Here is a 27,463-nt window from a genome sequence, read left to right as displayed (position 1 = left end):
ATGAGCTTCTGGCCCGAAATCATAGAAGTAATGTAAAGATATTTATTACTGCCTTCATTGATGGTTTCAACATGATAACCATTACTACGAATATCTTTAAAACTTAGCAAATTTCTTCTGGATATTGAAGAATACAAAGCATCGTTAATACAAATTTTGTTCCTTCTGGTAACATTATATTTGCTCTTCCAGAGCCTTCAATTAGATTTGAAGAACCGGATATGGTATTGACATTAGCTTTATTCAATGTTAAACATTGAAAATATTTCTTATGTTTAAGAATTGTATGTGTGGTACAACTGTCTACGAGACATACATCTCCATCAATTTTCTTCAAATTGATCAATTCATCAATAAAATCCATGCTTCAATGATAAGAGCAATCTCACAGATAGCTTTCAACGTCAAATAACACGACAATTTGCTAGAGTCTCGTGCTGATAACGTGTTGTAAAACTAAAGAAAAGTAGCAAAAGAATTGAAAGAACACAATATCTAGAATTAGTTCTTCAGGAACAAAATATTATTTCTCAACTTCCTTGTTGTAAGTCTCACCCAAATGCTCCTCAAAACACTATTTTATAGGCATAGATGATACATGGGTACATAAACTTAGGAAATAACAATACATGAGAAACATGGATACATGAACTTGGGAAATATGGATACATGAACATGAAGAATTCTAATGGTCATCCATCAAATACATTCTATGAATTTATAACAATAAATGATTTAACTTTTTAAAGTCAAATTAAAAATAATATTTATTTAATTTTCATCTCAATTATTTAAAAAACAACTGTAGAAAGAAAAAGTTAAAATAATTTTTTTTTTCTATTTTAAGAAAAAGCGTAAATATAGCAAGTTTTTTTAAGTTTATTATTGTACAGATGAACCGTAATCGGTGCCAATGGTTTCCTCTCGAAAGTATTGAGAGGAAAGTGGCTTCGATTTAAAATATTCATTCTCATGATGTTCTATCATATAAAACTCATAAAATCTCCGTAATTGAAAATTTCCACAGTTAACTTTTATTATTTTTTTGAGCAAATACTAATCGATTTATAAATATAATTTATTATTTTTACTATTATAAAAACATTTATAATTACTGATAAGACAAATACTCATACATTTAATGAATTTTAAGTTTGTAAAAATCTTGATACATCTAACGCTAATTTTTTGGTGTTTGAGCGACATTTAGGAATGAAATATCTGATAATGTCTATAGTACTTAAAAATAATTGTGTTAACATTAATGATTCACTACATAGCACTGCACATATTGAGATCTATCAAAAATCAACATTTTTCGGAAAAATGGTGTTACCATGCGATCTGGGTTGGTGGCTTGGTGTCTATGCGTCTGAAGGCAGATCTGGGTTGAGGGAGAGAGAATTGTGGCTGGGGTGAGGGGCATTTAACATTAAAATATTAAAACATCACCCATTTGGAGGATGATTCTGAACGTTTCATGGGTATTATTGGCATTGAATTCCTTGAAGCTCTCGACGCAATCACCGCATTGGAGAAGGAAAGCTGGAGCGTTTTCTTGTGGGAATAAAGGAACTGCTGCTTGTGAGAGCCATTATTAGTTTGCTTCTCTCTCAGTCTCTTTTTCATCTTCTTCATGGGACTGGGCAACGAGGGATTGCCTTTAAATGTCTGTCTAGGGGGCTCTGGGAAGGGAAAGGAAGAAGAGGGTCTGAGACGCGGCAGAAAAGAAAGAAAGAAAAGAAAAGAAAAAACTGACTTGTTACAGTACCACTTCAATTTATGGTATACCTTTGTAACCCCATCTTCTCCGTAGAGAATTGATCAACGATTTAGTCTAAAAAATTAAGAATGAAAAAAAAGTCCTTCCGGCAACAAAAAAATTAAGTGGCTCTCGTTTTCGTGGTGATGAAGAGGGGGAGAATGAGAGAAAGGGAGAAGGAATCCAAAATCCTAAATAAATCAATGAATCATGATTGGGTAAGGAACCGGGTTCGCCACATCAAGAATGTGGAGTGTGACTCAAAAACTGAGGCTGAGTAGAGTTTTCGTATTGGTAATGCTAGTATTTTATAATGCTGACTTTTTGCTCAAAATAAATTCACTTTTTATTTTTTTTTATAATGCTAATGGATAAAAGGCATATTTAACACTACAAGTACATACTATTTAAGTTGTGTTTACATATACCCTTTTTTAAATGCGTGATGCTACTACACCTATGAGAATTCTATTCCAACAGTCAATTTTTTGTTTTAATATTTTTTTTAAACTCTTTAAATATTTAAAAAAAATCACAAAATTATTAAAAAAATAATTCTTTAACTATTAAATGTAAAAAAGAAAAAACAACTAATCAATGAGAATTCATGGTTGATTCACAGAATATCGTAAGTGACCATTGAGCCTTATAGCGACATCCTTCAGAAGCTGAACTGATAGAATGTTCGTACCGGACAAGTAATCGGTTGTAGCCCACAGAGACGCATTTCCCTTTTTCAATTAATTATAAAATTTGTTCTTATCTATAAATATGTTATTATTATTATTATTATTATTTTGAGAAGAATAAGGAGATGGCTCCCACAGTCCCACGTCAGTCGCCTACCCTGTGGTCTCTGTGCACTCTGGCACCACCTCCTCCTCCCTGCTTCCGACGGGTAAGCAACTCTCTCTCTCTCTCTCTCTCTCTCTCTCAATACAGCATGATGAATGCCCATGGCACTTGGGTCGGCCGAGGATTAGACCGTCCTATCCTTCTGTATATCTAATGACTTATGACTTATGATTAATTACTCATATATGCTCTAAAATGGCAATGGCATATGGTTGCAACTCTTCAATGTCTTCATGCATATTACGATCCTCTTCCATTTTCCTTTGCTTGGTCTGTATAGTTTGGTTTCCGTATTGGGTTTGTGCTCATTTGCATTTTGTTTGAACTTACGAATTTTTCGCGATGCTTTGGGCCACTTGGAAAAATTTGAAAGTAGAAAAGAAAAAGAGATAAAAAATTTTTCTTGTCTCGTTTTTTCATTTAAAAACGGAACGAAAAGAAAAAAACCCGCGGCAGTCTTGTCGATGTCGTAATTTTCTGGTGATAAAAGGGTTCTCCTTTTTGTCTCTGTACTCTTTTGTTTTACATTCTTGTCGCCCGCTTTTTATTTTTTATTTTTTATTAATCAATCATTTTGGTGGGGGGGGGGGGGGGGGGGGGGGGGGGGGGGGGTGGAATTGGTTAACGAGGTTAGCACTGAATCACAGTGTCTCCTACTGACTTCCCTTGTTTGATACGTTTATTTGTTTTGATCCAGATGGCAGCAACAATCAAACGGTTCTCTTGTGCTTTGAAAAGAAATAAGACTCAAACGTCTGGTATGTTTTAAGTACTAATGGAGCCATTAGATGGCTGTTTGTGAGGCTACTGCTTTGAATCTAGTATCTGGTATATATATACTCATAAATACATATGTGGGCGCATGCGCAAGCACATATATAAGTAATATTATTCTAAAGCCTCTACATCACACATTGCTTACGTGACATAATTTGATTTGAAAGATAAATTTTAAAATTTGAATCTTACAAATCAAGTCTTACCATTTAAGTGATGTGATGGTATGCTCTACACACCGGCTTGAGAATAGAATAACTCACTCGCTCTCTCTCTCTCTCTCTCTCTCTATATATATATATATATATGTGTGTGTGTGTGTGTGTATGTGTGTGTGTAAATGTGCGTGCGTGTGTGTACTTGTTGGAATTTGATTCCTTCAAATGACCTCAGATCATTCATTTTACAAATAATTCTATTGTATTTTTTGGAAGGATGCCGTTAAGTGGCTTAAAAGATATTTTTGTTAACTAGGGTATATTTCTTCCATGGATGTATCAACCAATGTTGGTTTCATGATCCATATTATGATACATCCTGGTATCATCACCTATTTGGGAGAATTTTCTAGTATTATCGGTTCCTAGTTAATATAGTAATTGGACTGCAAATTTGATTTCAGTCGCTAGTATGGAAATTTATATCTACAATGAGTCTTGGTTATCCAATAGCTACTCCCAAAGTAATGCTTCCAATAAATGGTTAACCTATGGGCACTTTCATATCCTGGCTTCCAGGGGAGATGTTGATGGAATTTTTGCATCAGTAGTAATGTTTAGGAGAAGCAACATCGCTGCAAGGATTTTTCAGCTCCAAATCTACACTCCTGCTCCTGGAACTAGTGTATTTTCTTCTTACCCTAGCCATTTTTTTTATTTTGTATAATTCCATTTGTGGACTTTCGCCACTTTGATTATCTTGATCCTTTATAGTTCTTACTTCTGTTGACTAGCTGTAGTCACTAGTTAATGATTTGGATGTACAATGAAGGATTGAGATGATCTTCTGTGAGCTTGGAGTCATCTTTTCCTTTGGATGTGTTATTACACTCAGGTTTTCCTGGGGTCTATTTGTATTGAATGTTTTTCTTATCTTGAATTTTGGTAATTTGGACCTCTGTCTCTATCGATGGTAACAATCAAAAGCTTAAGCTACTACGAAGTGGGCCAATGTCATAGACATACTAACATTGACACTACCCCTCATGTTTAGGACCATGCAGTAGCAATGATTCAACTGCAGAGGACTTGCACGTACATAACATAAAAAACTAATGAATAGGATATATTAAGGCTTGAACTAAGAACCTTGTACATAAAGAAACCTTTGATACCACCCTCTCACATCCAAGCTCAACAGAATTAGAGCCTAGCTGAACGTAGACAAACCACAGCAAACTGGCCCAATTAATTTAACCAATTACAGGGGAAAATTTTGTCCAGCACTTGAGGTATGATAAAAAACAAACGGGCTGTATACCATATTAAGCATCCTATCAAAACCTTAAGCTATTAGGAAATGGGCCAGAAATTTATATCAATCTCACAGAGACATTAAACATTAACATTTGCTTTTTCCTCTTGAAGAACACCCTTCTCCTTTTACCTATCAGAAAAATGAAGAAAGAGCACCCTTCTCATTTCTTGTGTTTTCCATCTTATCATGGAGTACATTTTTTTGTTGAGTAAAATAAAGATTTTATTAATGATGAAAGAGGATGTTACCCCCAACATACAGGAATACAAGAGATATCATGGAGTACATGTTCTAACCAAAACTCAAAATCAATATGATTTCTGCAAAAACTAAAATATTACTGGAGAAGAAAAAATATTCTTACAGTCCTGAATATAGATGCTTATATGTTGTGTTATTAAAACCTCGTTTTCTATTTGCAAACAGCTTGCCAGAAATCATTTCAATTATACGATGCAAAACCCAAATCATTCTTTGCTGCTTGCAGGTCCATTGTGCTAGGCGATTTTATGAGAGTTTAGTCCCAAGTTGTACCATATTTGATGTCGAATGCCCAGACCAATCATACTGCAAATTTACTGATGATGGCCAATACCTAATAAGTTTCAGCAGAAACCAACAGGATCTGATCGTTTACAGACCAACATGGCTTTCATTTTCATGCAAAGAAGAAGATTATGATGCTTTTGATCTCCCTCCAAAAGCAAAGAGATTTGAAAGTTTCTTCACGCAGTTATATAGTGTATCGCTTGCTTCCTCCAATGCGCATATATGCAAAGACTTCTTCCTTTACATGGAGGGTAACCATTATGGAATATTTGCTACTTCTACTGCACCAATTCATGAGCTGCCTGCTACCGGTGGAGCTATTCAGGGAATCCCATATATAGAAAAGATAACCTTTCATCTAATAAGGTACATCGCTGGTTCTATATATTACAAGAGACTATTATGTAGAAGTTCTAATTCATTTGTAGAGGTTGCTTTATGCCTTTTCTAATCTATATTCTCTGATATAATTAGATTGGAAGATGGATTGGTATTGGACGAGAAGATCCTTCACAATGATTTTGTTAATCTGACCCATAACATGGGTGTCTTCTTGTATGATGATTTATTGGCAATTGTGTCGCTTCGCAATCAAACAATACACATTCTCCAAATTAGAGACTCGGGGAACCTTGTAAATGTACGAACTATTGGGGAATTCTGTCACGAAGATGATGAACTTTTTCTCAATTCAAATGCTCAGGCAAGTGGAATTTATTTTGAAGCTTTTAATGTGACTTCACTAAGCTTCAACAAGCATTCTACAGGTTGGCTTTGGCTTGACACTTCAGACTTTTTAGAATTATTGAAAAAGCATAACCTTTGGTAGGGTAGAAAGGGACAAACTATTACTTCAGTTTAGAAGTTTTGTCTGCTTTGATGGGGAAAAAAGAATATTTTTTTAAGGTTTTCGGCTCATAGGGAGATCAACACATACACAAAATTCTTTCTGCTATCTTTGGCTATAGAAGGAGGAGGGAAAACAAGGTTGTCTGCTAAATGTCTATAAACGTATACAATTGTGTGCTCTTCATAAAAGATAGTTATCCGTTTATTCAATCGTTAATTTTATACTCATTTGAGTTGTCATTTACTTTTTGGGGAGCATATAAAATATAATTGAGTGGTGGGAGGAGAGATAGAAATCTACCCTTGCACAGGAATTATTATTTGAGAGATAGAACACTACCCTTGCACAATAATTATTATTTGCTTATTACGCCTCCAGTTCTTAGTGATGTTTTTTTATGTCTTGGTTCGTTGGTTTCATCAACATGCTTGCTGTTATGGTTAAGTTCTCAGATTTCATGGTTACTACGTGTTCTCTCCCCATATCATTGTCATTTCAATCAACACAGTGAATAATTACTTTTTCTCACGCGTCATGTGTGGAGCTTTGAATTGACAGCTCAGCTATTAATGGCAGTGCTTGGCATTTCCTGATAAAAGTAAACTGCATCAGTTGCCTGGGAACAATGTTCAGAATGGTTTACAGCATAGCCAGCCTAATCTAGAAGATTCTTTTCTGACCGGCATCAAACAACGCCTTCTTTCATTCATATTTCAAGGAATATGGAATGAAGAAAAGGACCATACCTTGGTCGGTTTTCTTGCTTGCTGTTCTATTTTGTTTTTTATTTTCAGAATATCTTATGTGGATTAATAACCTATAAGAAAAAAAGATTGTCTTATGCAGATTAGCTCATTGTAAGCATTGTTTTGGTCATCTGTGAACAAGATAGGCTGTTTTCAAATCTCTATATCTACTTTCTTTCATTTTACCATTTAGTGTAAACTAATCAAGCTTTATCCCACTGGCAAATTCAACCATTTCTTTCATCATCATTGATTTGAAAGTAGTGGTTTTTTCGTTTCTTAACAGCTGATTACTAACTTTGAGTCTAGTATGCATTCTAAACCTTACTATATGGGCTGAATTGTCAATGATCCATATAAAGAGTCCTATAAATGTTTGGTTGAGTTCTCAATTGTCAAAAATTAGCATGACATAGTCTAAGAAGATAAAGGTTCAAGGGTTTTATTAAATCAACCGTAATGGTTTCCAAAGGAGCAATAACCAGTAGTGCATTTGATGAGCAGACTAGTGCTGAAACTTGAGGGTGAGTCTCCACTAACTTCTCACATAGGAAAGGTGTTTGATGTAGAAAGTCATGATCAAATTTACGAAATATCTAAAGAAAATTCATTTGAAGTGAAAACTAAATAGGTTGATATTTTTACTAGGAGCCCAAACTATGTGATTGAAAAATCACCTTTTAGAAAGAAATGAAGTTAAATCAATTGACTGGGACAAAAGAAAAATAATCATTTTCCCCAGTGCTTGTTCCCCTCCTTACTTACCATGGTAGAAGTCTCCTTGGTAACTCTGGGTTCGTTTCTTCCCAGTGGCTCTATTCCATCCATTTATGGCAGTTAGGTTCACTGGAATTCCAGGGCAGGCATATGATTATGAAAGGTGAGAATAGATCTCATACAAGTCGGACTATCTTTGGGTATGAATCATTGAATATTACCTGGTTGAAGCTGGGGCTTTTGTCCATATTTTAAGGAATCTATAGTTTAAAGCCCTATTGTTTTTAGTACAAGTAGTTTTATGCAAGATCAAAAAACTTCTCGACTGAATGGTCCATGTTATGTGCTTTAAAAATTTTGCGAATATTTGTATGTCTATTTCATTGCTTTAATTCCATTGTCCTTAGCTTCCACAGAGGGTCCAGTGCTTGAAGAAGAAATTTTATTACCATTTTCGAGATTATGTGGAATTAATTATCTGGAGGGTAGGTTCTTAAGTGCACATGTCCATGCTGTTCATTTGCGACATTAATTAAATGTGAACATCACCTGCAAATTTGATATTAAAGACCTAATGTAAAAAGTTGTTTATACGCAACTCTTTGACAGGTACAATTCTTGGACCGGCACCACCTGCTAATCAAGTTTGGTAGTGTGGATGGAGGGGTGAGGCTTTCTTCTTTCTATTATTCTGCTTTATATCACTTAAACCCCTTGCCTTTCTCATGGGGCTCCTAAATACTCTGATGACTACTCTCTTTGGGAGGTAAAACTGGACTGCTCTGGGGAATGAGCCTTTCAGTTGGACATTTCTGTGGTTCACTAGATACAATCACATCATATATTATTTATATAAGTATGGCTGTGATGGACATTTACATCATTCTTCGCTTTTTGCTGGGAAAGCCTTCCTTTCTTGCGTCCACACTTGAGGGCATGTGGGAAGGGTCCATAGTTCCAATAAGAATTTGCCCGCTTTTGTATAATGGATCATAAGTGGGGTCAACAAATTGATTCAAGAATCTTTAATTTCTATAAGAGTAAAGTGTGATGTTAAAAATGATGTGGCTCGTTTAATTCCACTTTAGGGAAAATTCATAATTTCAATAACATACACAGTTATTTTGATATATTCACAACTCCCAATTCAATGTGATCATAGATCTGTTCACAATTCCCATTCAATGTGATAATTGATTGTCGATTGAATTTTTTCTATAATCTGAGTTATGGATTTGAGGATAAACTAATGGATGTTGACATATATGTATCAATGTCTGCATGCCCACGCAAATGGAAGATCTTTTAGGCTCTCAAGTCATCTAGTCTTTAGCCTAATCACTGGTTGGTTAAGCTTATTTAAAAGGAAAAAAAGTTAATGATGTTCATGGTGGCTCTGGGAGCTTTCAAGTGATACCCACTTAAGTTGACAGTGGTGAAGCTTATTGTCTTGTAGAGTCCTAAGAATCAAGGTTATTGAAGTTTTTCTAAGATTAAGCAGTGTGCTATTTATTGGAAACTGTTAATTTCTGGTGGTTGTCCTTGTTTGAAACTTCAGGTGTTGCGAAATGCTGATCACCACCCAGCTTTTTTTGCTGTATATAACATGGAGACAACTGACATCATTGCATTTTATCAGGTAATTTTATGGCGAGTCTTGTGCTTATCAAGTAGAACGTGCTTTTTTTCTCTGGAAGATATAATTTTTAACTGGAATATTTCTTTCTTTTACAGAATTCTCCGGAGGAGCTCTATCTCTTGTTTGAGCAGTTCTGTGACCACTTCCATGCGGCATCAAGAAATTCTTTGTCTATGAATTTTGTTTCATCTCACTCGAATAACATTCATGCTCTGGAACAACTAAGATGTTTAAAAAATAAAGCAAGCAGCTCCTCACAGGTGAAGTTTCTCTTTAGCACTTGCTGCATGTAAAGATATTTTACACAGTATACTTCAGGAACCTTTTTTCTGTCTATAGGGCATGAGAACAAGTTTGATCCGTGGCTCTTTTGGCCACATAGTCTGTAGCTTTGTCACATAACCTCATATCTTATCATCTAAGGAATTCTGCAGTTTGTGAAGAAGATGCTGGGCTCTTCTTTGCCTTACAGTTGTCAGTCACAGAGTCCTTCTCCCTATTTTGACCAATCTTTCTTTCGGTTTGATGAAAAGGTTTGATCAAAAACCTATTGCAATTTTTTCTTTCTGTGCTACTAGGTACCCAGTATTTGTGCATGTTTGGAATTGCGGTGGGTAATATAGCTTTTAGCTTTAGGGCTTTTAGTTGTAGAGAAGCTCTACTATTAAAAGGTTATTTACTGTTTGATAACCATATGTCTAAAATATTTTCAAACATGTTCCATTTGTTTGGAAACAATATAAATAAGTGATTTTTGAGGTAAAAATGATATAAAAGGTTATTTGAGGTGATAAGATTAATGGTCAAAGCTGTAATTATCTTAAAGTTGTATGGGTATTTTCGCCTATTGAAAGTCTTCTTTAAAATTGGAACTACATTTCACATTATCCAGAAAAGCACGTTTTAGGAAAAACACTTTAGTATGTAACGCACTTTTTAGTTGTTTTTAGGTTAAAAAGTATTTTAATATGTAACAACCAAAAACTCGATTTCATCATTAAAGAGCTTTTGAGACTATTTAAGCACTTTTTATGACCCTTAACGCAACCCCAAACAAGCCCTTTGTCTGGTAATGGTATGTTGCGAAAGCTGAAGATGAAGCTTATCGGACTTGATTAGCAATTTTTCTCTCTTTATGTTGTTACAATGCAATTTTTGGTTATGCATTTAAAAATTTACTGGGGTATTCTCCATTTTAACTGGCCTGCTGTCGCAGCTGATTTCTGCTACGAACTGGCATAGGCAGTCAACAGACCATCCAATCAAGTTTATCTTAAGAAGGCAACCATATTCCCTCAAATTTAAGATCAAAACAGGTATATGTCTTTGCTTTGCAGTGATTTCATAAAACAAAATGCTCTGGACATTTTAGGGAGTAGTATTTGAATCAACGGGCGAAGGTTTTTCCTTTTCCTATGAATTATTTTTTCCTAATCCTTGTTCATGAGAGTTGGAGAGTTGGTGTAAATTCATATTTCTGCAAGTAATACCTGTGAGTTGTTGAGTTTTGGATCATGCAAAAACAATAATGATGCCCTTTGGCTTTTTTCTTTAGGTCCCGAAGCTGGTAATACGGATGGTCGGACAAAGAACATCTCTTCATTCTTGTTCCATCCAACTTTACCTCTCGTTCTCTCCATTCAGCAGACTTTGTCCTTGCAGCCATCAGTTGTGAATATTCATTTCCGGAGATGAAGCTTCTTTTTTTTTTTGGGTAGACAGACAGCCTTTTAGCGAGATTGTAGATTAAATTGAGGAAATGCGTATTTTTATTCAGAAATTGTACAATAAAAATAATATACAGTTAGAGGTTGCAGTTGAATGCTTGATTCGAAGCACTGTCCCAAAACAATAACCTCTCTTTAACCTTGCAATGAGGATTGATTGATAAGAGTGGTTTTTCCTTACCTTTAATATTTTCCTCCTTTTTTCTCTGCTTTCTACGTTATTAATATATATATATATATATATATATATTAATGTAATAAAAATAGAGTGAAAATTCAATTATGTGGAACACTACTTGTTTGTTCACCTTTAGAGCCTCGGGCATTCTTCTATCCTATCCGTGTCCGTCTTGATCAAGATTGATGGCATGCTGTGATATCATTCTTACTGGCTAAATAAAACTAGCTGCCAATACATTGAACTTGCCTTGATAGAAGAAGGAATTACACTCGGGAAACAGCAAAACTACATGGCAGACCCAGTAGTGCCATGTCTACAAATAACACAAATAATGCAAAACTCATTGAAGCAGTCCAATGCTTGGGCATTAGTCTCCTGTCCTGTCCACCACTGAATTGCTACCTTGCTCCAATATGAAGCGGAGGAGATACCAAAACAAACCCCCAATGAATTATTACCACAAAGCAATGAGATTGTAATTTGACGCAATCCAACAAGATTATTATTTATATAAATCCAACTCAAGAATAATAGCACTACTTTGAATGGCTTGTGTGGGCTTTGAGAAAGGGAAGAAACGCAGCTCATCTCATATATCTGCAAAAACTGCAAAAAGATCACCATGGATGTAATCGTTATCTACCAAGCTCACCAAGAAATAGCTGCTCTGGACCTGCAAAAGTTGAGAAGAAATGTTATAGTAGCACATTACAGAACCGAATCCTTATCAAGTCTGTTTGTGTCTTTGGTGGATACATGCGTGTGAAAAACACATGAATTTGATATTTATGAATAAACCCAACCTCTTCAAGCAATTTTCTGGATGTGTCACCCTCTGGGTACAAGGAAGCCCATCCCCTCGACCAGATTTCAAATGCCTCGTCCTTCCATACCAGGAAGCTGGAAGGATCCACGACAGTGGGTTGGATGATCTCCTTGGCTGGGAAAACTCCCCATGTTACAGCATTCACATCAGTTTGGCCAACGTTTGATATCCAACTTCCTTCTTTGTTTACAGCCATGAAAGTTAGAGATGGGAAAGCCTTGCACTTGTCAACGAGCCCGTCCAACTTCTCCCTAGAGCAGAACAACTCTATATAGGCCTTTTGATAAACATAACCTCCAGGCCCACCCCATCCTGAATACATCAATCATGCCAAAATAAATAAGTGGCATCACATGTGGTTTGCATGGATCTAAATATTATCTTTAGAAAGATGACAGAGTTTGATAGAATATATTTTCAAATAATAAAATACAGACAATTTCCCATACAGTAAAACTGATAAACTTGGCAACGACAATCTCCGAGTATAAAGTTTAAACCCAAAACATGTACTATTCTTCTGTTTTAATTAATCTAAACATGCACTATTTGCTGGAAAAATAATATTATGCAACATATTAATAGAATTTAGTATATATAACACTGCCAATTATTATACACTTCATTTATTTATTAACCAAATACCATTAAATGGCGAATGCTGGTCAAAACTACAAACAAAGTCAGAGGGTCAAGCTCAACAACCAGAACAGACTACAAGAATATGAAATCTCAGCGATGTACTTACTAATGGCAAATGGATGAATGCCTAAATTTAGAATCCCACGTTCCATCTCTGTACTGATTGGAATGAAACCCCCAATATAACGTAACCATTTTTAATCATAAATTGGGATCAATACCAAATGGCTTTTGAAATTTCACACAAATCCAAGTCCATTATGAGCTTATAGCACCAGCCTGTCCCGTGAAATTTTAATTCTTTCGCAATTTATACACTCAAGTAAGATTCTTGCAGGTAGAATTCAAAGGGAAAACAAATCAATCCAACAATATCAGTCTCACCCACAAAAGACAAAGTTTGGAATTTTTATCATAACACACGGAATGCAACCTTTTTTACTCACCCACAGATGGAGAAGAAGATTTCTCGCCATTGACTGCTGGTTGGCTATTGATGGTAAGGAAACCCTTCATGTTAATCTTCCCCAGCTGTTCATTTATGATTCGTGTTTCTGGCTGAAGCCCGTCTAATTCTGACCAAGGACTGCTTCTCAATTTTCCAAGACAGAATTTCTTAAATTTCTGATGTGTAAAAAAATCCAACATGAAGTTATAATAATCGACTTTCTCCCAACGAGATGAGACTAGTACACTAATACACTCAAAATGGAAACCGTACCTCATGAATATCTTCAAAGTTGCTCAAAGGTGTCGCCCATTCTTCATGAAGTTTCTTGTCACGTGCACGTGGCCGCATGAACTGTTCAAAAATACAAGAAGAATTAAAGAGAAGAATTAAATAGCTACAATCAAGATAAGTAACATACCAGAAATTATAGGAGACAGACTGCAGACATTTTTTAAAAACAGTAACCTTGTTATCATGACATAAAAGATGGTAGGCATATATATATATAAATATATATATTTAAAATAGTAAAAGTAGAGGATGCACTAAATCTATTGAAAGAATTTTTCTATCGTACGTTCAGAGAAAAAAATAGAAGTAACTTGTAAGATTATTCCCACCTGATAGTCAGCTAATGCTCCATATGATGGATTACGAGAATCACCCCATCGCCCATGTGGGTACTGGTCCCAGCCTTTAGTCCTTGATATATAGCTTTTTGGACGATTAGCCCTACCATAAATGACTAGGAAGATAAGATGTCTTGAAAATTATACCACATTTTAATGAGCAGAGAAAACCCAATTAATTACTGAAGTTTAGTCCAAATTATAGCAATTCCATATGTTGCATACCAGAAAATTGGACGAACATCTTCCTTGACACGGAAAACATTCGTTGGGCGTCTCCAGGGCAGGGACCTTGATATTTTGGTCTCTTCAATCAAACCAAGATTCTGCCAAGAATGCTTCTTATTAGGGCTTATGTCTTGTGATAGTATTAATTGGGCGAGCAATATCATCCACATCTCAAGCTAGAACAACAGACTGGGATATGAGAAACAACCATTAATATAGCCAGTGCTGACTTCTCCATGTTTAGCGTATAGAGATGCAATGTCTTAATCCCATGAGCTAAAATCTTCTTGCACATTTCAGTCGCAAGATGAACTCCATATGATTTGACAGCTTCTTCATTGTCCTTAATAGGCTCCAAGGCAGCAGTAATTTCAGCAGGTATCTACAATATGACAATATATGTAGAAATTATATCAGGTAGATAGAAATAACATAGCCACCATAAGTCACATCTTATCAACATGCTTACCAAAAGAAAGAAGTCATATCTTATCAGCATAACACGCCATAACAATAATGAGTATACATGGCAAACATGTCCTATGACAGATTTTTTTACCTCACCACCTTAATATTGTTACATATAATTTACTCAATCATCAAGGAGGAGAAAACCAAGCAACCCATTACTTCTTACTTACCAAAAAAACAAGAAGCAACCCAAAAAATTTTACCTGTGGAAGGACACAAACATACACAAACAGCAACTCCCCCTAAAACCACACACACAGTCCTATTTTTGTAGGCCTACCATGCCAATGAGTCCATGATTTGTCATCTTTCTATCATTTTTCTAAATTTAATTCTGTTCAAAGCACAAAGAGCACAGCCCAAATTTAAAGAATTATACCATAGGAAACATCCAACTTGGGAATGGAGAAAAAGAACAAAATTCCATGAAATCTAGAAAGCTAGAGGAACGGAAGCTATCATGCACCACAAGAAGGACCTCCTTTCCCTAGGAAGAATATTGGGAGAAATGAAGTGCAGCCAAGGGTAGCATTTTTATACATCTATAAAATAATAACACCTGATGTTTTTTGCATAATTATATATAAGGCACAATTGACTCAAAGAGGTACAAACCCATCAGATCAATCCAATATGACATTTCATCCATTCAGGCACACGCACACATACACAGAGCAATACACTGCCGCAAAGATATGTTCCAAAGGGATTGCATACCTTTGTTTTGCAAAAACCAGTCATGCGAAGAAATCCCTTGTAGTTATTAATGGGCATAATTCCAGGAACAATGGGGCAAGTGATTCCAATTTGGCGACAATCATTCACGAATTTGAGAAAAACATCAGTATCATAGAATAGTTGAGTAATGATTAGATCTGCTCCAGCATCAACCTATAAAAGAAAACATAACATCAATACAGGAGGACCGGTATGACCATAGGGGGAAGGAGACCAGAGGGCAGTTAATCTCTTTTTTAAGGGCATTCGTAAATATATAACAGAACTACACTTTATGATCACTCTGGTATGATAAAAAAAATACTTGTTATTTTCAAATAGAAAGGGAAAAAAAAAAAAGAGCAATATCTACAAAGGAAAGTGGTATTCAATCACTGCCGTTTGACGTTGAGTGCGCCCTTATGCCGCATAAAAATGTCTGTTTTCCTATTGGGCATAAATCATTAAATATGTTAGGAAGCGAAATGCACCGTTTGGGAAATTAGTAAGGAGGCCAGAAGCTACCAGTCGTTTGGAGACCATTTTACCATTAATCACTTGTCGTTTTATGCTTATTTCCTTCAGTTAAAATGTTACATTCTGTTACTTTACTTTCCATATGTCACATTTTCATTAGAGAAGTTTGTTATGACTGCATTCCTTTTATGTACGTTGAGCGAGGAGTGGAAAGGGACCTGGAATTTTATTACCGAAACAGTGTTATTTCATTTGGGAGGAATTGGGGACCTCGAATACCCCAAGGCATAGCCATTATCTTCATCTTTCTTGTCCTTGATTCTTCCTTTAGTGTTTATATTACTGTTCTATTGTTGGATTCATAACAATTGGTATCTAGAGCCACCGATTCTTCATGGACGGGGTAAGATTCAACAAACAACAGACACAGTTGATGGAAATTTTTTTGGAGAAATTGCTAAGGATGACAGAAAGACTCGACGAAACGCAACAAAATTGGAAGCGGATGCAGGAATCTTGGGTGCAAGGGCAAGACGAGGAGGACGAAGAAGATTTTGGACCTGCACCATGGCCTAGCATTTCAGGAAGTGCAGAAGATTTTATGAGAAAGATGCTTGAGAGGGACCCAACAAAAAGAATCTCTGCCCATGAAGTGCTATGTCACCCATGGATTGTAGATGACACAGTTGCTCTAGACAAACCTCTGGATTCTGCAATTTTAATTGAAGGAGAAGAATCCATGTTTGCAGCTATCTCAGAGGATCCTCTCAACTTTAAAGGCAAGGTAGTCAATGTTTGCGCCACCACTATTAACCTTGTGGACAAGGGTCTTTAGAGGGGGAGAGGAGTTCTAGTTACTGCTTCAATACATGGGAAAAATATAAACACTTTCCGGATAATGCTGTCTTCCTCACATAATGGATCATTCACTCAACAGATTTCCAGAATTACATTCAGGGTCCAGCCAAAAATGAAGACCAGCGGGCTTTTGATTGCTGAAGTGAATCTTTGTAGAAATCTTAGTAAAGTGTATATTGGCAAATGGAAAAGAGGATTTTCTTTTAGCTGCCGAAAAGGGTGTCTTTGTTAATATTGATAGTGAATTTGACTTGGAGAATATTGTAGCAGCTGCAAGAATAGCAGACAAGATGGTTAATGTTGTACTTCGGATCAACCCAGAAGTGGGCCCCCAGCTCCATCTTTATGTTGCTACTGGGAATAAGAACTCTAAATTTGGCATCAGAAATGTGAAGCTGCATTGGTTCTTGGATGCCGTGAAGGCACATCCTGATGAGCTGAAACTTCTGGGAGCACATTGCCATCTTGGATCCACCATCACTAAGGTGGACATATTCAGAGATGCAGCCATTATTATGGTAAACTACATTAATGAAATCCGAGCTCAAGTTTTTGAAGTTGATTACTTAAATATGGGAGGTGGGCTTGGGATAGATTACCATCATTCTGGTGCTGTCCTTCCAAACCCAGAAGTCTCATCCTGATTGCAAATACTTGTTGCTTGTTAATTGAGCCATCACTGAGGTCCTTGTGAAATTGGTAGAAGAAAATAGTTGGAAGGCTTCAAGCCCTTTTCACATACCTTGAGGACAAGGTTCTTAAAGGGGAGGAGATTGTTAGGAACCTGATGCGAAACACACCGTTTGGGAAATTAGTAAGGGGGCCAGAAGCTACCAGTCGTTTGGAGACCATTTTACCATTAATCACTTGTCATTTTATGCTTATTTCCTTCAGTTAAAATGTTGCATTCTGTTACTTTACTTTCCACGTGTTGCATTGTCATTAGAGAAGTTTGTTATGACTGCATTCCTTTTATGTATGTTGAGCGAGGAGTGGAAAGGGACCTGGAATTTTATTACCGAAACAGTGTTATTTCATTTGGGAGGAATTGGGGACCTCGAATACCCCAAGGCATAGCCATTATCTTCATCTTTCTTGTCCTTGATTCTTCTCTTAGTGTTTATATTACTGTTCTATTCATTGGATTCATAACAAAATATGCTCCAATACATTGGCGAAAGCCATGTTCATGAGCACAAGTTAGTGGTAGGAATGCATATGAAGCACAAATCATAATGGAATAATTAAAAGAGGAGTTATGTAGAACAGGAGCAAGACCTTTCTCTTGAGATAAGCGAGATCATTGTGATAAGCTTCCAATGTAGCCACGCCATTACTTCCTATTACATCGGGATGTGCCTCTAAGTAGATAAGCAGAAGTAAAAGGATTATAAGAACATGTGGTGTGGCGGTGAATAATACAAAGCAATACAACAAAACAAGATTCAAGGGAATAAATAAATCTTTAGCTATAGCAAATCTAAAAAGACAATAGGAAAGATAAGGAAACCTGGATAACCAGCAACGGTAATGCCGAAGTAGTCACCATAGTTAGCTCTAATATGTTTCACCTAAAATGTGAAAAACAGACACTATCACGCCATTGAAATGCAAGCGTTCTAAACAATTAGCTAGAGGTAGATCGATGAACAGAGCAGTAGAGAAAACCAGAGATCAGATAAACTGAGCAGAGAGTGAGAGAGAAAGAAAGGTACAAGGTCGAGAGCGCAGGCAAAGCCGCCTTCGATCTGGACGAACTTGCCCTGGCCATGAGGGGGGTCACCACGGAGAGCGAGGACGTTCTGGAGGCCATTGGACTTGATGGTGGAGAGGGCGTGGTCGATCTTGTCGACGGGCATGTTGGTGCAGGTGAGATGCATCATGGTCTCAACGCAGACGATGTTCTGCATACGGTTGGCGATGTCGAGGGTGACATCGGCGGTGGAGCCACCAGCGCCCCAGGTGATGTCGCAGAAAGAGGGGTTGTGGGCGACCATGCGGTCCATCCTGTCGAAGAGGTTGTCGACTCCATCATCGGTCTTGGGCGGGAAGAACTCGAAGGAGAAGACGACATTGCCTCCATCCTCAAGCGTAGCTGCCCGGATCTTGTCTACGACCTTCATACTCGTCCGCTTCTAATCTCCACCGACACCTTTGAGTTTCAGCTCAGCTTTATTAGGGTATAGTAATTGTTTTTGGTTCAGTTGGAACTAAATAAAATTAAGTAGATTATTTAATTAAAGAATAGGATTCAGCAGCGCAGCACAGGGAACGCGCGGTGTTGTCACCAAGTACGCAGAAAGCAGTGCGCGCTTCCCTCCTGATTGATAGGTACATCATTATAAAGACAGATTCTGAGTGAGAGAGCGCCTGGAAGTCTCCTGCCAATTAGGAGCCTATGAAATAACTGCAACTGCCCAACTTCACCATCACCGCTCGATCATCTATCCTCTTTTGTTTTTATTTGTTTTTTTGTCCTAACTAAGATCTCCTCAAATAAATAAAAATCGGAGAAATCAAGGTTTATTTGTAATCGCAGTGACATCCTTACTACTTTGGAACATCAGTCGACGGGTATCTTGAGGGGTGGCAGTTTTATACTTGTATTTTTAAATATTTTTTATAATTAATGTGTAGAATGTCGTCTAATTCCTCGACCACGTGATTACTAAGATGCATAACAATTGTTAAAAAAAAAAAAAGGAAAAATTACTAAATCTGAACATCTTTTCCGAGTGGAAGAGCCTCTCCTACAAGGGAGAGAAATTGATTTCTTAATACGTTTAAATGTCAAAAATATCTCGAATGATTTATTAAATAATAAATAATTTGTAAATAATAATAAAATAATATAAATATTTAAAAACAGTTATTTTCTCAAGGATAATGAGTGTATATATATATATATATATATATTAAAGAATGGCAGTACCCAAAATTACTTCATAATGAGTATAAATTTAAATAAATAAATAAATAAATTAGTTTCTTGTGAATCTCAGAACATGTAAAATAATAACGTGAAAAATATTCTAATCATAAAGTAATTATATAAAAATAATTTTATAAATTAATATAATTTATTAAATTATAAATTTATTTTTATTATAAAATAAATATAATAAATCACGTAAAATCACTCAATTTATACAATTATTTTTATATAATCTCTTCTAACAATCCTCAAACACGCACTTTAATACCGTTGTCTCCGCGCGCACGAGAATCAATATTTATGTATGTACGGTTTGGTAGGTGGGCGACCTCTTCGCACGATAATTAGGTTACGTTTAGATATTAAATTAAATTAAATTGAGATAATAAAATATTATTATAATATTATTTTTTAATAATATTATTATTTTAAAATTTAAAAAAATTAAATTTTTTATTATATTTTATTTTAAAATCTAAAAAAATTATAATAATGAGTTGAGATAAGTTAAATTTGATTTAGTTTCTAAATGTAAGTTTCGTTTGAATTTTAAACACATTTTAACTCATCATTATAATTTTTTTAAATTTTAATATAAAATATAATAAATAATTTAATTTTTTTAAATTTTAAAATAATAATAATATTTTAAAATAATATTTTAATAATATTTTATCATCTCAATTCAACGTTTAAATGCAACTAAGGTAACGCACGCACCGATGGCGATCCAATACAACTCGCATACATGTAGCATGCATGGGTGAATACCGGTAACAACAACAACGATACTTAAGAATAGAGAGTAGAGAGATCTGATAAAAAAACGAAATAATAGGGAGATTTGGGCTCTCAAATTTCGTGCCTGAGGCGACCAAGAGTTCGTTTAAAATTATTAGATAGGAGTATATAACCCCCTTTTGAGCTTGGCAGCATCATAATCAACACCCCCAGTCCCAGATCTAGGGGGTGTTTGCCATTACCAGCCAAATTTTCCACCTTACAAAAGTGCCTTGAACATCAACGCGCTCAGTTTACAAACTCCTCGTTAGAGGAAAAAAAATGGTAAAACATTCTTGTGAACTCTGTGCACGGAATGACGAATCCTCATTTTGCGAGAGAACACAACCATTGTTCTTCTAGCGAGTCAAAGTGTGCAGCAGATGGATCTTTGATTTATGAGAGCAACACTCAATCAAGTAGCAGTTGATACCTGAATTTCAACAAAACCCAAGTTATCTGAGTTCGCCCATTCATGTTCATTGCACTGCCATTTGACCAAGCTGCAAAAGTGGAATGCACATACAGTGAAACATGTTGCAATTGCTTGTGACCATCTGTTGTGTGATATTTCCTTCCACAAAATCCTTCAACCATGAAAAATACAATCAAAACAAGAAGATAGATCATCAAACGTTGAATAGTAATTATAAATAAAACTAATGTCACAAGCACAAACATCCAGATTATGGAGCTTTTGGCAAATGAAAGAAAGTAATATGTGCCACCCAGAATTGACGGGGAAAAAGGAAAATAAAAGAGTGGAAAGCTGTTAAAAAGCATAATAGCTAGTTTAACACGCACAGAAAACCTCTCAAATTTAACAGTAAAAGCCTCCTCATCACCTGAAATATACTTCATTGTGTGTCCAATCCATGCGTTACCCTTACACACCATGGACAGAGCCCACTTGAGTGGCTTCTTCTATCACCCTTGGTCAAAACACAGACCACAAGCAAGCTTCACAGTTATCCCCAATCCCCATTCAGTTCACAAGTCATTGCCCTCTTAAATATTCCTTTTATCTCCAGGTTACTGGAATACAAAAGCTTTTTTTCTTATTTTATTTCTCAAATTTGCTAGACAGAATTGCAGAGAGTAAAAAAGAAAAACGATCAGAAGATATAGATGGGATTACCTAACAGGCAAGCCATGTTAAACAAAAATTATACTTACCCCACAATAAAATCACAATGTCACAAATTCCCAATCTTCTTTTGTCATGTCAAGAAATTCGACAGCCCCATCTTCAAACATAATCTGCAATCACATACATCTATTCATATATGAGCATCTAACCAACATAAACCAACAGAGAGCAGTCTCTTACCGAGTGTTTTTGGGAAAAATTATCAAAATGTTTAATAATTCCAAAGGACCTGGAACATAGAAAGCATATATATGAAAATATATAGTTGGGTAGATATAGTAAACATAAAATGTCGTACTTATAGAGCAGCATTTACATCTGATCATTTAGAAAGTAGTGCATGGCCAAACTCAAATATAAGAAAGCACCACACAAACTGCTTGCCATATATGGCCTCAAATGAGTCATTTAGTACGGTTCAGTTGGTCCACATTAATAAGCACTATGCTGCAGGATGTAGGTCCAAAAATTCAGAGACCAGATCAATAAGAAAATTCCAAACAAGCATGTGTATGCAGCCTATATACAAATTAATGAATTATTTATAGTCATCTTTATAAAGGCTACTACAAGAAAAAATAAACAAACGATAACAGAAACATGGCTATTGCATATGGTCTAAAAGATTGTTTTCAAAATATTGCCCTAGAAACAACTCTTGAGTAAATGCAGAAGACTAAGACATTCCGAAAATACCTCTCATTCATAGGGCGGATGATCCTAATAACTTCACCAATGCAATTATGGAAGCATGTTCCTTGCAGGGTACAAACATTTGAACTCCCTAAACAAAAAAGTTAAAATTAGATAAAGGAGAAAAAGCTTCATGGAGATAAATCATAGAAATCATGGCAATTTAAAGCATTTGATCTAATAGAAGAAATGGCATTTAACATATGAACATGGGGAGAGAGAGAGAAAAACTTACCTACATGCAATCCTCCATTCTGGTAAACCTTTGAGAGAAACACCCAATAATTAGTCCATGTTATTCAGAACATCAAATTTAAGTATGTAAGACACAAGAGTAACGTAAGCAGTCATTGATGAAGCAAGGCATTACGAAAATAAGGTGCAATTATAATCACGTTATATTCACAGATCCAACAGTTGGATGTTCTGATGGTCATACACCAATCAAGTCAGCTCCAGCCCCTGCTCAAGCCCACCATCTAAAGGGAATGCTAGGAGGGGGAAGTGATACGACGTAGGAAAACCAGAGGGAAAGGGAACGCTATCTCACTTGTACTCATATTTTACCTTTTCAGGGATCTTATCAAAACCTAGTCTGAATCACAAATCTAAGCTAGAGACTCACCAACCTAATTATTGGAGGTCTTAAAAGCATTTTGATGTTTCAAATGCAACCCTAAACATTGCCCCAAGCAAGCAAACCAATTTCCTAATTGGTATTTTTTTTATAAGTATTTAGGATGTTAAAGTACTTGCAAACACTTTATACTTATGTACATACATGTATATATATCTCAATTGTCAACAAGCAAAAAATAAATAAAACTATGAAGACAACATTAATCGGAAAATGGAATTGGAGTTTCTTATAGAACAGCCAGCCCATGCTTTTCCAGACAGAATTGCTTTCAGTTTGGGAGACGACACAGCCACCTGGTATGCTACTAGTTTCAATGCAGCATCTGAAGATATCTTAGGCTTGGTAGGTTTGACCCCCAGCTTCCTCCTGCAGCCAACAGCACCACAATGGCAATCTTGATCTGCACCAAACTGAACAAGCCTGCTAAATTTGTTAGACTGGACTACAAGAATACAAAATGTCACGAAGTATTGCAAGTGAATCGATGCAATAAAGAAGTTATGTGAGGGCTCATACTGATAATCATAGGTCAGATGCTTGCCCTTTTTTATGTCACAAGTCGCAAATATGCCAATTCTTGTTTCCCCATCTATTATCCTTGAAAAGAAAAAAACTAGTGCATATAAGATTGAATACAACAATTAACCACAAAAACGGCATTAAGGATTAGTAAAGAACCATTTTTGCATCTCGGTATTTGGACAACAACTATGGTTTATATATCTTGACCTGTTTCCCTTGTATGTTGCATCAATTACCATATCTCGATTAATTTCACACAAGTAAAAGTTTGTCTCTCCACGGTGTTTCATGTTCCAAAGCCTTTCCTCACATGTTTTGTCATCAATAACTGCATATACAGAAGCAGCATTAATTAATTGGCTTCTAAAGTAATTGAGCATGCTAGACATGGGTGATATATGTAAAGAAAACGATGAATGAAGAGGTCACCTTCTCCCACATATTCTATTACAAACTCTCCTTGCTTGATATCTTCATCCGCCACGATTCCAGAACCACATTTCTCAGTCTGCAATGACACCTTAATTTAAATAGCCATTTTTATGCCCATACACATCAGCAGCAAAAAAAATTGTGAGATCCAAGTTACAAGACATTAGGATGTTACGACAGAAATAAGATCAACTGGAACAAACATGAACACTCGGAAGGGAGATAAAGGATTACCAAACAATCAATTCAAATGAGAGTATTAACAACAATGAATATGTTTGCCTGTGTATGTGTTACGTACGTGTGTGTATATGTTTGTGTGGAGACAAAGGTGGGCACAGCACAGGGAGTATGTGGGGCTGTCATATGGTTTTTTTTTTTTTTTGATAAGTGGGGCTGTCATATGGTAAGCAGTTACTGCTTCCTGTTTCTCAAAGAGAGAGAAGCCCATAACAAGTTGCACCAACAACCCAGCGAGGCTGAATTGTGAAGTAGGAGCCAAGGTAATGCAACTCTACATCTCCGCACGATCATCTCTCTCCTTCTGTTTTGTTCTGTTTTTCTTTTTGGCTTAATATTTTTTCTCGGGAAAAAAAAGGTAAGGGAGATAGATTGTAAGGACCAAGATGGGCTTGCAAGGAGCTCGTTATAGTAGGTTAAACATAGAAGCTTCTCAGGCATTCTCTCAAGACAGACCAAATACAGTCTGATGCTAATCACAAGGAAAATGATAAGAAATCCATACGCAAGGTAAACGAGTATGTCGTTTTTCTATGAACAAATTGGTCTTAAAAAATCCCTTACAAGTTGGACTTGACAAATAGTTGGAAGTCAAGACTTACCTTCACCAGTTTCATCTTCTTCACAGGTCGGCTCTGGAATGGTTTGTTGAGGCATGAACTCCCGCATTTACATCCAGTGGAGCAACTAGAGAGGAGCATCCTGTAGCAAGAAGCCGTTGTCATGCTATGGAAATCCTTATTGTTAATCAAGAATATTGGGGTTTGATGAAACAGCATATGAAATAAGTGGTAGGCAACCACGTGCATGAGAAGTGGGTTCAGACACATGCAATGTCACATGAAACAGTTCTCATGTGACCTTGTAGGTGTATCCAAACTTAATAAAGATAAGAATGCTGTAAGAAGTTAGAATACCATTGATGTTTGAACCAATATTTACCCATCCAATAATAATTTCTAAAAAGAAAACAATGTTTGAAAACTCAGCAAATTATCCAAGTCTTAAATTTGATACCATAAACTCATTAGATGATCAAAGTAAAATACAACTAGAAGATGATCCAATTGGAACTGTTATTTAATGTTTATCTATAAGTAAAGTTAGAGCTGTTACCCGCTCTATTTAAAGACATATAAAGGCAACGCAACAGTGATTCACTGAGACAATCCTTATTCCTTACCCACAATGGCAATCTCTACCACACACACTAGAAGATCCAGGTGAAGGGCTGCAGGAACAGAATATTCCATCATCCTCAAGGCGTCTTTTAATCCTTTTTGTGAGATATATATCTTGAATTTGTCAATATCAACAAAAGCATAGAGGCTAAATAAACAAATGAGAGAGAGAGAGAGAGAGAGAGTTCTAGCCTTTCGGAAATATAAATTATAAATCAAACTGACGTGTGTCAGCTGAGTGAAACCAAACATGATTGAAACTGGGCAAGTAGACGTACAAGTATAAAACCATAAACGAATGCCCGTGTACTCTCATCAATAAAATTTTTATTTACTGATAACAAAAAATAAGACCATAAACGAATGTCAAAAGGGAAAAAAAACAGAAGAAGAAGAAGGCTTTTATAGACCATAAAACAGATGGTAATTAGTTATAAACAAATAGACAAGAAAACTGACTTAAATTGCACCAAGGCCACACATTCTACGGCCTCAACAAATCTGGGTCTGCAAACTCGAAAGCCCTTAAAAATTTTCACATTACAACTTCCAACTATAAGAGGTGTAATGGACAAATTTTGAGACTTCATTTTAAAAGGATACTGCGCTTTATAAAGGTGTAAGGCGTAGGCTTCCATTTACTAAACCAATCTGGAAGTTCAAAATCAACCGGATTTCCAATCTGCTTAAGCAGTTTGTTGAATACACCTCCGATGCGACCATGCTCAGGATTCTGATTTCACAGAAAACAGCAATCAGGAACTCGTAACACTAGTTCAATTATCATTACAGACAACATGATAGCACTAAAAGAAACCTGAATTAATCAAACTCATGAAAACTCTAGGGCCCTATTCAAAAATCAATTCTACATCGTTTGGCGAATATAATCTATTTGCGCTACTATAGGCAAGATGCCCGGTAAGATTTGAGAAAAATAAAGGAGAGGATGCGACCTTCCCTCACAATATTGAGACACAAAACAGTTGTTATTAGCAAAGATACCCGCATTTGGAGAGCGCTAAGTTCATGTAACTCAGATTATTACAGCGTGCAGGAAGGAAAATGGAAATCTCAAGGAAAACGTCCTTCTTTGTCTAGACTATAGACTATAGGCTACATGTGATAAGAAACTTTAAACAACCGTCTTTATAGCAGGCATGGCATCGAATAGCAACGAACGGCATGAGATTTGAGAAATAAAGGCCTACAAAATCACATAAGAAATTCAATGTCTGAAAATCGGGATAAAAGTCAGGAAACAGCATGAGAAAAGGAAGAAAATAAAAAACTTACAATTCCCAGGCAGATCTCGCCCCCACTCAGCAAAACAAGCAGACAGTTTTACGTTTTACCTGGTAAAAAGAATAAATATATACGAAGGAAATTCAGGGCAGGGCAAGGCTGTACATCCAGAGAAATGACGATATGAAAATAAACAAGACGGAGTAGGAGCATACTCAAGATCTTATTTCACGGCACTGAAGCCCGAAAATTGAAATACGAAGGAAATGCGCCATAGAAAAGTAGTAAATTTCAAGTGCGGGAGGGAGTTAATTGAATATATTTTTACATATTCAACCATATTAGCAGCATCAGAAGAAGAAGTAGAGGAAGAAGAGGCATAGAGACGACGACGAGAAATGGGAAGTAGAAGGGAGGGAGTGCTTGAAGCTTACCGGAGAGAATGAAGAGCGCTAACCGCGACCAGTGGAACCAGTAGTCTCTACTACCGCCAAACCTCATCCCACACAAAATCTACTCAAACTAGCTATGAGATCCAAACGGCGTACCGTGCAAATTAAGAATGTTTCTGCAATTCTTTTTTCCATGTAGAATCTTTCTATAATTATAGATGACCTCTCCAGCCCTTCTTTACGTGGCAAAACGGTTCCAAAAATTTCAATCTCAACGAATATATTAGAGTGGTTTGGATTAGAGAAGAATTGAGATTGTTTGTGAATAATAGAATAAAAGTTAAATTATTTATTATATTTTGTATATGGATTTGAGAAAGTTATTTTGAAATTTGAAAAAATTGAATTGTTTATTATATTTTGTGTGAAAATTTAAAAATATTATAACGATAAGATAAGATAAGATAAGATTAATTGAAGTGAGTTTTGAATACGAACGAGGTCTAATTTGTACAGTAAAATAAGATGAGATAGTTTTAGATAAAAGCTTAAAATTAAATAAAATATTGTTAAAATATTATTTTTTAATATTATTATTTTATAATTTAAAAAATTGAATTATTTATTATATTTTGTATAAAAATTTGAGAAAGTTATAATAATGAGATGAGATGG

The 27,463-nt window shown here is 35.9% G+C and overlaps 3 protein-coding genes across 27 annotated transcripts; 1 reads left to right on the top strand and 2 right to left on the bottom strand.

Annotated features, from left to right (window-relative positions):
- Positions 1–2,581: 2,581 nt before the first annotated feature.
- Positions 2,582–11,245, top strand: LOC121257071 (light-mediated development protein DET1). 12 transcript variants are annotated; one of them, XM_041157982.1, is made up of 13 exons: positions 2,582–2,660; positions 3,315–3,375; positions 4,132–4,237; positions 5,358–5,785; positions 5,894–6,122; positions 6,846–7,019; positions 8,149–8,217; positions 8,342–8,398; positions 9,291–9,371; positions 9,467–9,631; positions 9,806–9,904; positions 10,588–10,687; positions 10,927–11,245. In XM_041157982.1, exons 3-13 carry the CDS (start codon positions 4,166–4,168, stop codon positions 11,064–11,066), a joined length of 1,614 nt encoding a protein of 537 aa, XP_041013916.1. In that variant the 5' UTR covers positions 2,582–2,660; positions 3,315–3,375; positions 4,132–4,165; the 3' UTR covers positions 11,067–11,245. The 12 variants fall into 12 exon arrangements, 10 of the variants coding, with proteins under 10 accessions (XP_041013916.1, XP_041013931.1, XP_041013878.1 ...); XM_041157997.1 differs by having other exon boundaries at positions 2,606–2,660; positions 4,108–4,237; XM_041157944.1 differs by lacking the exon at positions 2,582–2,660 and adding an exon at positions 2,672–2,761.
- Positions 11,246–11,467: 222 nt separating this feature from the next.
- On the bottom strand, positions 11,468–18,939 carry LOC121257061 (methylenetetrahydrofolate reductase 2-like). The gene is made up of 13 exons (XM_041157933.1): positions 18,807–18,939; positions 18,294–18,757; positions 18,089–18,149; positions 17,857–17,939; positions 15,244–15,417; positions 14,264–14,437; positions 14,053–14,153; positions 13,819–13,930; positions 13,469–13,549; positions 13,194–13,371; positions 12,083–12,417; positions 11,821–11,952; positions 11,468–11,688 (listed from the first exon to the last, which is right to left on the bottom strand). The coding sequence occupies exons 2-12, from the start codon at positions 18,699–18,701 to the stop codon at positions 11,869–11,871; spliced, it is 1,791 nt and encodes a 596-aa protein (XP_041013867.1). The 5' UTR covers positions 18,702–18,757; positions 18,807–18,939; the 3' UTR covers positions 11,468–11,688; positions 11,821–11,868.
- A 1,426-nt stretch (positions 18,940–20,365) lies between these two features.
- Positions 20,366–26,993, bottom strand: LOC121256995 (histone-lysine N-methyltransferase ASHH3-like). Of its 14 annotated transcripts, none has more exons than XR_005939143.1 (15): positions 26,831–26,993; positions 26,448–26,506; positions 26,296–26,358; positions 25,755–25,884; positions 25,154–25,265; positions 24,573–24,672; positions 23,728–23,806; positions 23,455–23,626; positions 23,070–23,373; positions 22,372–22,399; positions 22,140–22,227; positions 21,624–21,672; positions 21,470–21,540; positions 20,820–20,880; positions 20,366–20,726 (listed from the first exon to the last, which is right to left on the bottom strand). XR_005939143.1 is itself a non-coding variant. In XM_041157904.1 (15 exons), the coding sequence occupies exons 3-14, from the start codon at positions 26,311–26,313 to the stop codon at positions 21,482–21,484; spliced, it is 1,047 nt and encodes a 348-aa protein (XP_041013838.1). In that variant the 5' UTR covers positions 26,314–26,358; positions 26,448–26,506; positions 26,831–26,990; the 3' UTR covers positions 20,366–20,880; positions 21,470–21,481. The 14 variants fall into 14 exon arrangements, 10 of the variants coding, with proteins under 10 accessions (XP_041013838.1, XP_041013831.1, XP_041013785.1 ...); XR_005939140.1 differs by having other exon boundaries at positions 21,470–21,553; positions 26,831–26,992; XM_041157904.1 differs by having other exon boundaries at positions 20,366–20,880; positions 21,470–21,553; positions 22,372–22,390; ... (1 more) ...; positions 23,293–23,373; positions 26,831–26,990.
- Between the last annotated feature and the right edge of the window lie 470 nt (positions 26,994–27,463).

This window comes from Juglans microcarpa x Juglans regia, chromosome 1D, assembly GCF_004785595.1.
Source record: "Juglans microcarpa x Juglans regia isolate MS1-56 chromosome 1D, Jm3101_v1.0, whole genome shotgun sequence".
Classification (NCBI taxonomy): Eukaryota; Viridiplantae; Streptophyta; class Magnoliopsida; order Fagales; family Juglandaceae; genus Juglans; species Juglans microcarpa x Juglans regia.
This window is presented reverse-complemented; position numbering and strand designations above follow the sequence as displayed.